The sequence below is a fragment of the Clarias gariepinus genome, chromosome 16 (assembly GCF_024256425.1).
Source record: "Clarias gariepinus isolate MV-2021 ecotype Netherlands chromosome 16, CGAR_prim_01v2, whole genome shotgun sequence".
In the NCBI taxonomy this organism is placed as follows: Eukaryota; Metazoa; Chordata; class Actinopteri; order Siluriformes; family Clariidae; genus Clarias; species Clarias gariepinus.
Genome location: NC_071115.1, coordinates 21399577 through 21414652, shown reverse-complemented (window position 1 = coordinate 21414652; position 15076 = coordinate 21399577). Strand labels below are relative to the sequence as shown.

The 15076-nt window shown below is 37.9% G+C and overlaps 2 protein-coding genes across 3 annotated transcripts in view; one reads left to right on the top strand and one right to left on the bottom strand.

Moving 5' to 3' along the window:
• glis2b (GLIS family zinc finger 2b) overlaps positions 1 to 2038 on the bottom strand; it is a 69875-nt gene extending 67837 nt beyond the window's left edge. For both annotated transcript variants that reach the window (XM_053514652.1, XM_053514651.1), the window contains exon 1: positions 1263 to 2038. The gene's annotated coding sequence lies outside the window, so the exon portion shown is untranslated. The remainder of the gene's footprint in view (positions 1 to 1262) is intronic.
• Positions 2039 to 14580: 12542 nt separating this feature from the next.
• tfap4 (transcription factor AP-4 (activating enhancer binding protein 4)) overlaps positions 14581 to 15076 on the top strand; it is a 41536-nt gene continuing 41040 nt past the window's right edge. The window contains exon 1 of the mRNA XM_053515275.1: positions 14581 to 14880. Coding sequence (XP_053371250.1) covers positions 14792 to 14880 — 89 coding nt within the window. The 5' untranslated portion in view covers positions 14581 to 14791. The remainder of the gene's footprint in view (positions 14881 to 15076) is intronic.

The following is a 15076-nucleotide window of genomic DNA, read 5'->3' as shown; positions in this document are numbered from 1 at the left end:
TTTTATTAGGACACATGCATCTTTATGCAAAAGAATCACAGCATGATGCAGCCCATCGGCATGCCATCATAAAAGCCAGTTAGGTGTGTTCACTAAATAAAGTCACAGAAATTAATTACAAGCAGAAAACATATTGTGTTCTAGGTAACTTACTTTGGTTCTTACAAGTCACTTAAAACTGTTATTTTATTTGTGTAAGTTAGTAGAACATAAAAATGTCTACTGACAGTCACTCATTTATTATAAGTGCTGCATAAAATACATTTGTTAAAAAAAAATCTCCAAATAGGCACTAGTCAGTAGTGCACTCATAGAACACAACATATAGGCCCTTAATTCATGTATGAAAGCACTCATTTAGTTGTAAAAATCAACAGAATACACCAAGTGACAAATTTCCGACCATAGTCATGCAATAGATGAAGTGCTGCTGAAATAACAAGGGGCTCAGCCTCCCCAAATCAAAAGTACTTTGTAATACAGTCATGGAAATTACAAACCAAATGTCTTGTGTTGTGTATAAAATAAATTTTAGTGCATGATCCACCATCCTCTTATCGCCATGCCTGAAAGTTTCCTGGTTGAAGCATTCAAATAATGATGAATATGGTCCAAACACTCACATGCACCAAGCAATGCAATACTAAGACTTTACTAAAAACTAGTTCTTGCAACTGAACAAAGTAGCTGACCAAAAATATTGTGCCTTTGAGCATGAACTTGTCCTTGAATTTCCGTCATTTGATGAAGTACCCCCTGGCATGCCGGCTCGGCATCATTCAAGCCATGTGTGGCTGCCAGTGACAACAGGCTCTGATCCAAGGGCCCAAACTCAGTGCACTCCTCAATTAGGCACAGGGTTCCTGGAGTTGCCTAACTGGTGCAAAACATACTTCATCATCAATTAAGCTAAGCTGCTCAGTCATCATTCCAGGGAGAGCTTTTGTTCATGTATTTTATCTAAACAGGCTAGTAATCATAGATAATATCATATAATGATTTAAACCATTAAATCCGCCTTTATGATGGAAAATAACTAGCTCCCTAACACCAAGCCTATCCGCGGAGCGACAGTAAAACGATCATTAGGGGGACAAAAGGGTCGTCGTTACAGCTGGAACTGGGAGCTTCAACCATTTCAATAAAACTGTGCGTTGTCTCAGATATCTGTCAAAAGCTAACGAGGCTCGGCAGCGAGCGGTGCGACATCAGTGCGTTACAGTCCACATTCGGGGTTAGTGAGTTTGTGAAGGCGGGCTTACCTTTTGGAGAAACTGAGAAAATAATATGGTCGTGCTGGCTTCGCCTCGAAGCGTCGTGAAACTTTCCTGTTGGAGTGGTAATTTACACAAATTTCCCGTGTTTAGTTAAAAATCTATTCGAATAATCGTCCGCTCGTTTATAGGATCGTTCTGCACGCATGAATACACGTCGCGTCACCGTTTAGCAATCTGGCTCTATAGCGGTCTACTGTCAGACCATTGTCGTTTTAAAACGGACAGGAGAAAGAAAAACAAGAAGAAAACTCCGCCGAAACCGAATCAAAGATTTGAACAAAACAAAAAGGCGGCAAACAGCCCAGTTAACGTTACTTTTAAGGAATGAGATTATGACTTGGAGTCGAGAGCCGAACCTCAGTGTGGCAACACTTCACAGTCTTACGGGCTGAAGTCCAGTAACGTCGGTCATAAGAAAAATAGCCGGTGTCGATTTTTTTTCTGAGGATCAAGGTGCATCACGTATTAGCAAAGCTTGGTCTAATGGGATTTTCTTTGGGTGGTCGTTCTTCTGGGGGTCTCCGGGGAGGGAGGGGGCCGCGCAGTGCAAGAGAATGAAGAGATGTCTTGTCCAGATAATATCTCCGTAAAACGTTTTTTTTTTCCTCGCTAGTGTTTCCTCGTTGTTTTTCTTGTCTTGCTGAGACAATTACGCGCTAGGCTGGCGATAACAGCCAACACCCCCATGGACGAGCCCGCGTACGGTGTCTCCCTCCCGGTGCGGAGCGGACACTGGCCCTGACTCCTTCACCCAAACTTGCTCCCAGGCTCTTTCCGCTCCGCGCATGCGCAGTGCTCCGCCCCATCGACAGGGGCTGTGCTCGGCTCCTTCCCTCCGCCTTGCCTTGCCACGATGCGGCCACGTCCCAGCCTGCGCACTACAGCCACAAGTGTAAACCAGCACGCCACCTAGGTCTCCCACAGCTACAACTGCGCAACTTAGTATAGCCATAAAAATAGTACGCCACCAATAAAATAGTCGACATTTTTGTCTCGTTAGTATTGTAATCTTTTAAACCCATCACAAAAAGTAGTTCCGTAAATTACTAAATCAAATAAATAAGTTGCATCATAATAAATCAACAATTTGCTCAAACACATATCACAGCTAGGTGTAATAGTAAAGTAAGAACATTTCCACACCCACGATGCAAAAAGAATTCACAGGGCTGAGGCATATGACACATCAAAGGATATATGCGCTCACTGTTTTGTTTCAAACATTAAACCACAGTAACCTGCATGGAAGCGAATAACCTTGATAAAAATTATTTATAATTATTATTATTGTTATTATACAGTCTTTTATTAGCAATTCTCTCTCTCTCCCTCTCTCTCCCTCTGTCTCTCTCTCTCTCACACACACAGGGGCGGACTGGGACCAAACTGACCCACAGCAGCCCACATCATAATACATTGCCTCATTAATGTAGAGATAAATTTTTAACACCAGTTTCTAGTATAAAAATATAACACAATACATAAATCAATGCTATTTAATGCTATAAAACTATAAAGACAACATTTTAAAAAGAATGGCAATAAAACTGGACAGGTAAGCTGAAATACAGTCAGTAGCAGCATTAGCTCACCCTAGTAAACTAGTTACTTATTTTAATTATAATGGTAGTCGAAATTATGCTGATAAACATTATTTTGAATTAATATTGACTACCATAATAATTACTAGCACAAGTTAATGCTGCTACTGATTTTATTCCAGCTTACCTTTTCATTTTGATTCTTTTTTACTTGGCTCTGGTAGATCAGGAGAGAAGTGTTGGTCATCATCAGCAGGCACTGGTTCATCATCACTGACCCTGCGGCACTTGCAGCTTACACTGATGAGTGGTATATCTTACACTGCATCAAGATGACCACCTGTGAAATGTTCATGATATTTCACAAACAAAAAGGAGAATTTGTCTTTTCCTCATGAAGTGTTTAGGTAAAATTCCACCCATACAAATGTGACATATATGCAAAGAAAAAAATCGGAAAGGGGCAAATACTTTTTCATGGCACTGCACATGTAGTCAGATTGTTTCACTGGCATGAAACTGTGGCAGGTGGAGTTATAGCATTTTCAAAATCATACTAACTTTACACTGATATGAATAACTTTGAGTGATGAATGCTTTTTAACACCCTTGTGACAAAATAAGAGACAATTCAAAGAATATTTTCTAACAGCCTGTAAATGATAAATTTTGGCAGTATTGTCTTGCAGCTTTTGAAATAAATAAATAAATAAATCACAATAATGTCTCATCATCCCAGAATGTCTTATTTTGCTGTCAAACTATTTATAAGCCTCCTGGGTCTCTGTGAGACTGGTGCTAGTGGTCACTGAAAATATTGTTCTTATATGTAGTTTTATATGTTGTTTGTCTTATTGTTCTTTACTTTGTTTCTTTGTTTTACAAATATGACGCAATATATGTTTAGTGATGCTTTATATATATATATATATATATTTTTTTTTTTTTTATACTAGTATGTGGTTTTAAAAATTAATCTCCACTTCAATGAGCCAGTGTATTATGATGTGGGATGTGGTGGACTGCTGGATCCAGTCTCGCTGTCCCTGACCAGTTATAGGCAGAATCTGTTTTTTTAAGCATTTCACAGCATTTACCTCAAAAGATTTTTCCTTCTTTCACATGACTTTTAGCTCCACCTTTTCTTGTGTTTCAGAACACAGATGGAACAGACCAAACTAATTAATATTAAGGGAGGGCGATACATCCGCATGTGCAGTAACATAAACACGCGCTGATTCTATTCTGAAGCCTTCCTCAATCTGACCCTGCTGGGTCACGTCTCTCACCACCTCCTCCTCCGAATCAATTTTAATAGCTACTCCTTCTCCGTCTGTGTACCTAACGTTGACGTTACTCTGTTCTACACTCCCTTGTGCCGCTCCGGCTGCTTGAGCACTCTGGACTGTCTGCACTGTTGCTGTTGATGGCCCTACACCAGCAGCTGCAATTGAATGTGTGGTGGTGGCAAACATTTCTGTGATTTTCGCACATTTTGCTGCTTCCACATAGGCTTTTGCGTCTTTTTTCACGCAGCCTCTCTGCCCCCCCCCTTGCTCTTTTCTCTCTTTTTACTGGTTTATCCATTGTTATAGACAGACTCATTTGAAGGGGAGATGAGGGCTGGCCAGGAGGGAGGCAGGGCGTGGCCTGAGATTTCATTGGAGTAGCCCAATGTCCTTTAAGACAGTCAACCAATGGGCCGCGATTCGTGTCTCAGATACGCTACAGTTGCGGTAATAACTAAATTGGCCTAATAAACTTTTTAAAAAATATTAAATTATGACTGACAGCCCCGGCCCAAAAATGTGCGTTGGCCCACCGGGCATTGCCCGGTATGCCCTATGGTCAGTCCAGGCCTGGCTGGAACTGAACTGCTGTTATAAGGCCATAAGGAAAACGCTTGTTAGTAACACTAATCACAAATAAATGTTTCGAGTTTGCTAGGGAGCATAAAGATTAGGCTTTGCAGCAATAGAAAAAGGTCTTATATACAGGGGGTCTGATAAGTTGAGGGACCCGACGATAAGTGTGTCAGAATAACGGGAGAGAGCATAAAGTGATAGGGAAGTAAGCATGACGTGTCTTTCATCTGCCGCATGACATTTCCGTGATTGATTACTGCATCTACAGTCCTCAGCATTGCCCATTTATTTGTGCTTCTTCAAAATAGCTTAAATAGCACACCTTGAAACAGCAGTCTGCTTAGAAATCATCGCCTGTAAGAGACTTTGCTGAAGCAGTGTAAGTACCTTTTACCTTGTTGCTCTGCTTAGTCTTGCCACTGTGTATGACCGGTGACCTGAAACCTTTATTCACAACCTCACCTTAGCAGCAGAGTTTGGCTGTTGTGTGTGAGTGTGTGTGCCCTGTGATAGATTGGTACCACACAGATGGTGTACCCTGTCTTATGCCCTAAGTCTTCTGGGATAGGCTCCAGGCACCCTGAAACCCTGTACACAGGAAAAAAGTAGTACAGACCATGAGTGAGTGAGAAAGTTAGTGAGTGAGTGAATTGAAGTTATTTTGACAATATGAAGATATGCATAACTGCAGTAACAAGCTGGAGCTAGTGACCATAAAGACTTAAGACTAAAAGAGCTGGAGATAGCACTGGAGTTGAAGACAAGGCCTGCTTCTTGTGTCTCCTGTCCCTGTTCGCACAGCCTAATCTGTGCCTGCACTGTACCTTTGAGTTATCACTAGATAGCTAGAGTCTAGAGTCACTGCAAGACAGCACCCCACATGTAAGCACTTTTGATGCCATTGTTTAGGGGAAGTGAGGTAGTACTTATTTCTCAGTGTTTGAACACATTGCTGTAACTCTGCTGTGGCCCAGAAATATTTGGTCCATATTACAGTGCAGGTTATGGGTATAGTATAATACTGTAAGTATGTTTCGGTTTTGAGTTTGAAACTGAATCTGGATTATAATACAGTCAAATCAGGTGTGTTACAGGTGGATGAACCTGTCCTTGAAGCTTATCAGCAGATATTTTGAAAGCATGCCAAAACTGCCAGCAAATGGATGATTTGCACAAGAAGTAAAGCTTATACTGTACCTTTAATCAGTTCGGGGAATTAATCTTGCTCGAAGTATAAAAATTTTTTATTCTTGACAAAATATGAAACAAAAAATGAACAAAATATCTCTTTGCTCAATGTCTTATCACCTCCATTCCACAACGCGAAAGTTTTTGTCACAATTCTGGTCACTTGAATACCGCATCACCCCTAGATATGTGGCATTAATACATGTTGGGAGCTGTGAATGTGTATTTGTAAAACAGGTTATTAATTTAACATAATTTTTAGGTTGCACAATGTCCACTGATGAGACTTGGGTACAAAACTGTTCATAAACATTTCAGTCCTAAAACTCCCTTTATTTCTCTATATAATCCCCTGCTACACTAATGTACTTATCTCAACATTTCACTAGTGCTTGGATACTGCTAAGGTAAAAAGTTAATACAGAGCCATGATTGGAATGCCTCCTTCATGTCTGAAATGCTGGCCTTCCTGGAATTCCTTTAATGGCCCAAACATGTAACCCAAGTGCTGTTCATGAATAATTGTGTGTATAATTCCCACAGACAGACAGGTATCTTCTGCAAGTTGGCAACAAGTTCTGCAAGTTCACAAGTGATTCCACAAGTTCTCTTTTGCAATCCGTTAATTTTTAAAGATCAGGCACTGAATATTCATGAGAATGACTGTAGTGGGCTCTAACCCAACTTTGCCCAGGATCATTATTCATGGATAAACAGCCATCCTTAAAACATTTGCACCGTTCAGATGCTTTACTGGGTCTAAGACTACATCATCATAATGCTTAGTATCTTCTGTAAATGTCAATCAGTTTTACACCCTTAGTTATAAAAAAATTTATCCCAGTGAGTAAATAAACTCCATGTTTGACTTGTAATAGTCTATTTGATTTAAAAGTTAAATGGCTTTTTTAAATGATGCAGTATTATATTATTTATTTTTTACTGTAACCAGTATGACCATGCACATATTAACGTTTGAGGCCTTAATGTTATTGTGGGGAACTTGTCATTTTTGGATCAACTGTCATATTCATGTTCATGCAGATGATTCACAGTTTTAAGATGTTCTGAATGATTGCTAAATTACATGTTCAATACAAGCTTACTTTCCACAGAAAAATATAAGAAAGTTACAATAACAATATAACAATGTTGCACGAAGGGCCATTTGTTCCAAAATTAACTACAAAAAAAGCAAATGATTTCCCCTTCACTACCAGGTAGACGTTGTGTATGTATACTTGCTAAACAAGTTGAGCGTTTTGTCTAGAATTATAATCTGCATGAGAAATAGTTAGGTCAGCATTATCCATTTTTAAAAGGTCATTCTAATTTTTTTTCACAAAACAAATAGTTTTACTCCCCAACTTATTAGAAAGTTAAAGCTTATAAATTAGAGGACAAAAGCACAAACTGAAATAAAAGCACCTGTTCATGTTTAGAATGCCTAATTCATTTTGGAATTCATTCACGAGTGAGCTTAATTGCTGCCCAATGCAATGGCTGGGAGTACTTTATTTTGTACACAGCATGTATAGCATGAGCAGCACATTCACACAAGAACCTACATCCAATTCAGCCTAAGCATGAACCGGAGCACATTCAACAGGTCACACACACCCACCCACACACACACACACAACATGGCCGAAGCCACTACCCCAATCACCCTTCCCCAACAGGATGAACACATAGAAACCCCCGTAAGACATGCTGGTCGTCAGCAGCCGCCCCGCCCACGCCACAATATTATAAGACTTTGCTGCAAGAAAAGTCAGCCGACTTGCATTTTGAGCTAAACTTAGCAACAAAGATAGTTACAATAAAATGTTATAAGCTATGTGGATAAGCTGATGTTTATATTATTACCATCATTATTTCAGTTCACAGTAATTTAATTACATTTTATTTACATTTTATTCATTATTTTATTGATTTTCTTATTTGTCCACTAAATATCTGGTGTCATTATTTAACGTTTTGTAGAAAATTATTTAATCAACGTTTATTTTAATTTCCTCTAATCATCATCTAATTGTGATCTTGGTGCTGCATAAAGTTTCTTGTATCCTTCCCCAAATCTGTGTCGTGTCACAATCCTTTCTTATGGGTCTACAGATACTTTTCTTGATCTCATGAATTTGTTTTTACTCTGACATACACATCTAATGTGAAACTTAATATACACAGGTAAATGCCTTTTCTAATTACACTAAATATACCTTCACATTATACATTATGTGACTGTAACCATACCTAACTGTTTTGTTCTTTTCTTTTCTGATCTCTCCTCTCCTGTTCTTTTTCCCCCTCTCTCTTTTTTTCCTATCTCTCCTTCTCTCCCCCCCTCTTTCTCTCCCTCTCTCTGTCGAGGAACACATGTAGTTCAGGAATTTAACTGGAATTTTTTACAGGTCTACCTGAGCCTTCAATAACTACCAGGAATCCATATTAATATCAATTTACATCAAGTGTTATAGCTGAACTGCCTGCCACCTAACACAGTATGAATGCAGATCAATTTCTGCTTTCTGTTTCACCCAAATGAGGATGGGTTCCCTGTTGAGTCCGGTTCCTCTTAAAGTTTCTTCTTATTGCCATCTCAGGGAGTTTTTCCTTGCCACTGTCGCCCTAGGTTTGCTCATTAGGGACTATCTGACCATTTTAATTCATACACATTCACATTCCATACAAACTTAAATAATTCTTTTGATTGTGTAAAGCTGCTTTGCGACAATGACAATCGTTAAAAGCGCTATACATATAAAATTGAATTGAATTGAATTAATTATGTCCAATAAAGTCAATTAGGCACAGGAGAACTCCAGTCAAGTTGTAGAAGCATGTCCAGGACCACTGATAGGAGTACGATGCTCGGTTACAAGTGTCATAACAAATTGTCTGAATAATTGTAATGAATATGTCTGAATATGTAAATTAAATATTTCTTTCTTTCTTTTTTTTTACTATAAACACCTGTTTTTACTTTGTGTGTATAATGATGAGAGGGAAAAATTGCATCCGTTTAAAGAAACACAAAGAAATGCGGAAAACTTTTCTTTTGTACTGTGTAAATAACAACAGTGCAATGCATCAGTGAAATCCAACAGTATTAAACATTGACTATACAAACCAGTTCTCCAGAACAGTACATTTATAGCGATAGATGAACTGTAGAATATCCCCGGCACTACTCAGAAGTTACTTGGTATTACCTTATAGACACATTAAAAACTAATGAGGATTACAATATATTGGATGGTATTACATTTTAAAAATGGCCTGTCATGTAGGCATGGCGGGGTGGGGGCCCTCGTTGGCATGGTAGCCAACCATGTCTGTACTATTATACTGTACACTGCATAAATCAGTTTTAGTAGATATGGGCTATATTACAAAAATATATAATCACAATATTTAAAGACATTTATATGATATCATGATTAAATATTGTCATTTTACCACTATTATAATCAGAACAGAGACACATACACTCACTGACCACTTCATTGGGTACACCTGTTCAACTACTTTTTAACGCAAATATTTATGAATTTGCATGGATTCAATAAAATTGGACAGTAAAAGATTGTAAAAACAATGCCTGGTCTGAAAAAAAATGCCTAGTCTCAATTTCTGCTTCTACATTCAGAGAGTAGGGTCGCCATAAACTGCATAAGAGCATGGATTTTCTGAAGAGAAGTGTTACTATTTATACATGGTCAACCACTGATAGGACTCCTAGCTTTGCACACTTTGGCGAGTAATAAATTAAAATGTAAAATGTACCTACCCACAGCAGTGACATCAAAGACTTTGAATCAGAAACAACCTCCTCAATCCTCCTTTCTGCTGGGGTACAACACAACACAAATTAGACACACCAAATACAACTCCAATATAATAAAAACTCAAGTACAATAATAATATAATAACTTTAAGTAAGTAGTGGTAGTGAAAATTAGTTAATTAATGCCTATTTGTTGAGTATATTTGAATATTGAAAGGTATGTCCCTAATATATTATAATGAATTCATTCACAAATACTACTTGCACAGTACAGTATTCTAGTATGATCCTAGTATTCATGTAAAATAACATACCTCTGCTTATTTTTAATAGACATATTGTTTTTCTTTCTTTCTCACTTTTTTCTGTTTGAATCATATTTTTTATTTTTAAGGACATTAACTCATGTAATTTGAATTTGGAGTAGATCCATCGATTTTATTAAGAATGTTCTATAGGAATATCTCCAAATAATACTTCTTGTCTACAAGAAATCAATAAATTGTTCTAACTTTTGTAGTTCATGTTCATACTGTAATGTTATTAACAAAGGTCATCTTGGTAAACATTTTAGATCTAAAAAAAAGTCTACACTGACCCGTGACCAGCCGAATTGGGCACTATGTGTTATATCAAAAAAAAAAAAAAAGAGTTATCTTTTTTCAAAAACAGATCAGTTCCCCCAAAATACATCTAGCTTTTTTTATTAGTTACAATGACATTGCATTTCTAGACGATTATTGGACTTTTTAGCTTAGCTTTTCTTTTTATCCTTTGTAATGTCAATTTATATGATGAATTTAAGACTGACAGTGATTTATTAACATTGTTAATATTAATAATGTCAAGCACTGCTTTTGCAACATGCATAAAGCATTGACTAAAGAATGACTGAGCATCATTCTCCAAGTTCAGTTAACCCGAATGTAGAATTGAGATGTGCAAAGTTAAAAATATGGCATTGTGTGTCTGTTAGATATAATTAGCCGAACTGATGGGTTAGACCCTCTGTGCTTACATCGTGTAGGTTAGTATAAAAAATTCCAAAAACATTTAATTTCCTTCAAATTTTTGTATGATTCCTAAATAATTATTGTAAATAACTGCAGCACTTCCTCCTCTGCCAGTTCTGATGTATGTAACAACTTAAGACTTACCAGCTAATTCCGAAGAATATTTTAATTAATATATATTCAATAGCTTAATATTTATTTAGAAATCTATATATTCATTTATTCATGTTTTTTAGCTGATATTGAGCTTCTTTTTGTTAAGTCTCTCTTAGTCAGTCAGTCAGTCAGTCATTCGTCTATACCACTTAATCCTGTATATAGGGTTGCAGGTGTCCGTAGCCTATCCCAGGAAACTTTGAAATGAGGTGGGGTATACCCTGGACAGGGAACCAATCCATTGCAGGGCACAAACATACCCTACAGGCAATTCGGAAACTCCAATTAGCCTAATCTACATGAGGAGACTGTGGGAGGAAACCCACCAAGCATGGGGCGACCATACCACTTGAAATTAACCCAGACTCTAGAGGTAGAAGGCGACAGCTCTAACCACTAAGCTGCCGTGTCCCCTGTTTTGCTAAGTCTGTATACTATTTCATTAGCTACTGAAGATTTGTACATAATCTGATTCTAGGCTTTAGCCAGAACATCAACTTCTACTAACTTGGTACACCTTGGTAAGATTTTTTGGACTCTTTAGATTATTTAGCTCATGCATCCTAAACACATTAAACTATTGCCATGTGAGGATGGTTCAGTGGTAACAAATCAGCAAGACAACTCCAAATGCTTTATTTAGTAGGGGAAACCTATAAAACCTGGATTACAGTTGTTCAGGAGCTGAAATTAACTTGGAATTTCCCCAAGACAAGTTTGACAAAATATCAGTTGGTTGTAAAGAAATGGAATCTAAACTAAAGGCTCAAGAAGATAAAGTAAGAATCTTATAAATTACAACAGGATATAAATTACATTGATTATCTACTTTACATGTTTCGGTTTTACCAAATATTAGTTGATTAAAGCTTTATTTGATAGCTGTAATTATCACAATATCATACATCTGCCAGTACACTGTATTTGAAAGTGTTGTAAGTCTGAAGTCTGGAGTCTGATAAAAAAATTAATATCGAGTGACTGAGATTTCTCAAAATATGACGTAATCTGGTTTATCATCATGTCATAGGTAAAAATCTGTAGAGGTTATATTACCAGTGATTCATCATTATTTGTCTTGGCGATATTAATTTTGGTAGGCATAATAGGTAGACAAAAATGGTGAATATTCTTGGTTGAGGATCACATGCCTATTTTATGATTCGACTTAAAGCTAAAAGGTGACTGGCATCCCTTGATAATCCTGAAAAATCGCAGTTTGACAGTGACATGACAATAGGCTTATTTAATTGGTTAATCCTTTACCAATTTTTCACTAAGGGAAGCCAATTTTGGCCTGGCTTCCCCTCTGACATAGCATTAATCTATTGTAGGAGGGCAGTATACATACTGCCCTCCTACAATAGATTAATGGGTACTAAGTATTGTTACAGAGTATTTTATAATAAGTCAAACACTGCCCCTTTAAATGATTTTTGATTAATGTATTATGAAACACTATAGTGTTGACTTATTGTAAAATACTCAGTAACAAATGTGGAATAAATGGCAGTCCACGACAGCACAGAAGACCTTATTACTAAAACAAACTGATAGACACAGAAGTGTTAACAAGTACAGTCTGGGGACAGGGGAAGCCTGGCATCCCTTGGTCTCTAGGAGAAAATGCCACTGATAACTACTATAAATATCTACAATACTTCTGTCTTATTGATAGCTACCAGCATACAACACACAAGAATATATTACAACAACAGAGATAAACAGGGACAGCTGCTTTTTGTACTGTACCTTTTGTCAAACCTTATATCAGTTTCATTATTAGATCATTAAAAATATAATCAAAACATTAATTTTATTTAAAACAGGTTGCACAGGATTTTTCCATTCTCTACTGCTGTAGTAAATGTGTGCAACCTCTTTCCTCCTAACAGGATTATGTATAAAATCCAATCACAAGTGGTCACTAGAGATTCAAACTGGAGATTTAAGAAAAAAAAAAAATTGCCTTTTACCAAGCCATTTTTGCTCCAGTTCCATTTATGATGTATGAAATTCAAGTACAGTTGGACACTGGAGGCATGTTTAAAATGCTGAGTATAAACAGCTGTGTCCACTTGTGATTAGATCAATGTGGACATTAAAATAACAGTCTTACAACACCCACTTTTTCCTTCTTCATCTCCAAGATGGATGGCTGTGGCATCTTGGAGATATTAATCTATTGCTTAATAAGGTTAATTATTTACTTGCTTCTGTCACTCAGAAGTTCATGACTTTTGTTTTATACTTGTAATTTGTTTTATATTTTAGATGTGTACTTGCTAGACCATCTCATTTTTTTCATCTGACAGATTTTTATTCATTTTTTTTTTTTTTTACCAGGTGACTTACCTGATGCATCCCTCCTAGTTTACCCAGGCTTGGGGCCAGCAATGCATCCAGAGGCAGGGATTTGAGCATGGCAGGTGAGAAACCTACCACTGAGTCACCAATGCCCTCAGTAATAATAACAACACCAATAACAATAATTTAAACTCATATGGTGGCAGGGAACAGATATTGCTTTTTCTGTGTTCTTTAATTTTACTTTTTATTGCAGTGTATGGTGGGGTAAAGGACAAAAAAACAGAAAATAAAAAAGGTTGAAAGTGCCTACAGTTCCTTTCATTTAATCAATTATATGCCCTAAGAAATTTTTGTTCTACTGTTTTGTTTATTTATATCTAGGATTTTTTAGTATATACCTCAAAAAATACCTTTTTAAACGTATGTAGGACTGAAATTAACTTCTGCGCTCCTGCGTGTGTTAGGAAGTAACTGTTTCACTTCAGGTACATTTTATCGTAGCATTCTAGCTCATTATTAGCAGTTAGCAATGTGAGCCTTTCATGTATCATGCAGAAGGATGTTGGCCTGCTCAAGTAATGCATTTAATATTAAAAATATAATAATAATGACAACGCCTTGGATAAACTAAAATTTAGCACGGTGGCATTTGCCCTTCATTTAAAAATCACTTTTCAAATATTGCAAATATCGGCCTGTCTAACAAACGAGTTGTGATCAAATGATCAAATATAAATAGTTCTAGCAGTAACAAGACACTCCGCCAACAGCGTTTATTGGCGTTTTGAACCAAATACTCATGTACACACTTCCGGGTTCTCCTTGCCCGCTCCCATTTTGTTCCTTCAGCGCGCGTGCCGCTTACTGAAGCTGCCTTCCCGCGGCGGGAGTGGCGGGGGCGCGCGAGCTGCTCTGTGCCTCCGCTTCTTTCATACAAGCAAAATGGTGTACGAAATCAACACGAGTGCACGCACGAGTCTCTAAGCGCCACCCCCTCGCGCTCCTTACTGTTTTTGTTCAGTCGTGCCAAATCGTCAGCTGAGCTCGTGCGTTCGCTTTACTACTGTACAGCCATGTAAGCGCGCTCGTGGCGATCAAATACATTTATGCATTTTTTAAATAATAATATTTAATATAGAAATTTAACGAATATATATATATCACACAACTAACTGCGAAATAACGAGTGATTTTCTGAACTGTTTAAAAAAATATATAATTTCGCCATTAGTGAGTAGCTAAAATGCGAAGCTGCAGTATACTTTAAATACTGATTTGTTTACAGTATGTGCCGCCGGAACACTGCGCTTCTGTAGTGCAGTGTGATTCCTACCAGCTGTTTCCCGCCTTGAAAGACACCCGATCAGCTGCAAATACACACACACACACAGACGTACATGCAGAGGGAGGGCGGCAGGCAGAGGGAGGCTGAAAGAGAAAGAGCGCCACACACTACGAGGGAACCCCATCAGCTGGAAGTAGAGTATCATTGCAACTCCTCACGCTTCTGCGTTCGTATGCAACTGCACATTCAATCTCACAGACTGAACTGTTCTTTAAATTAAATGCGCCATTGCCTGCGAATACCCGGCAAATTCACAACAAGCGAGGAGTTAGGAAGATCCGCGGACTCAAAGCTGGAGAGGGAAGCATGGAGTATTTCATGGTACCAGCTCAGAAGGTGCCCTCATTGCAACATTTTAGGAAAACGGAAAAAGAAGTCATAGGGGGGTTGTGTAGGTATGTATGCACACCTTTTCAACCTCGAAAGTCTGTGAATATGTTAAGGCTTGATTTGTGCTTTTATCGCCCGCCAAGCATCAAAGTAACGAGGCAACACGCTCGATCTCAGCGGTGTGTTATTGTGTGTACGGACGGATCTCTTGGAGTAAGATGGGAAATAGCGTAAATAAGACCCAGTTTTTTGTGTTGATTT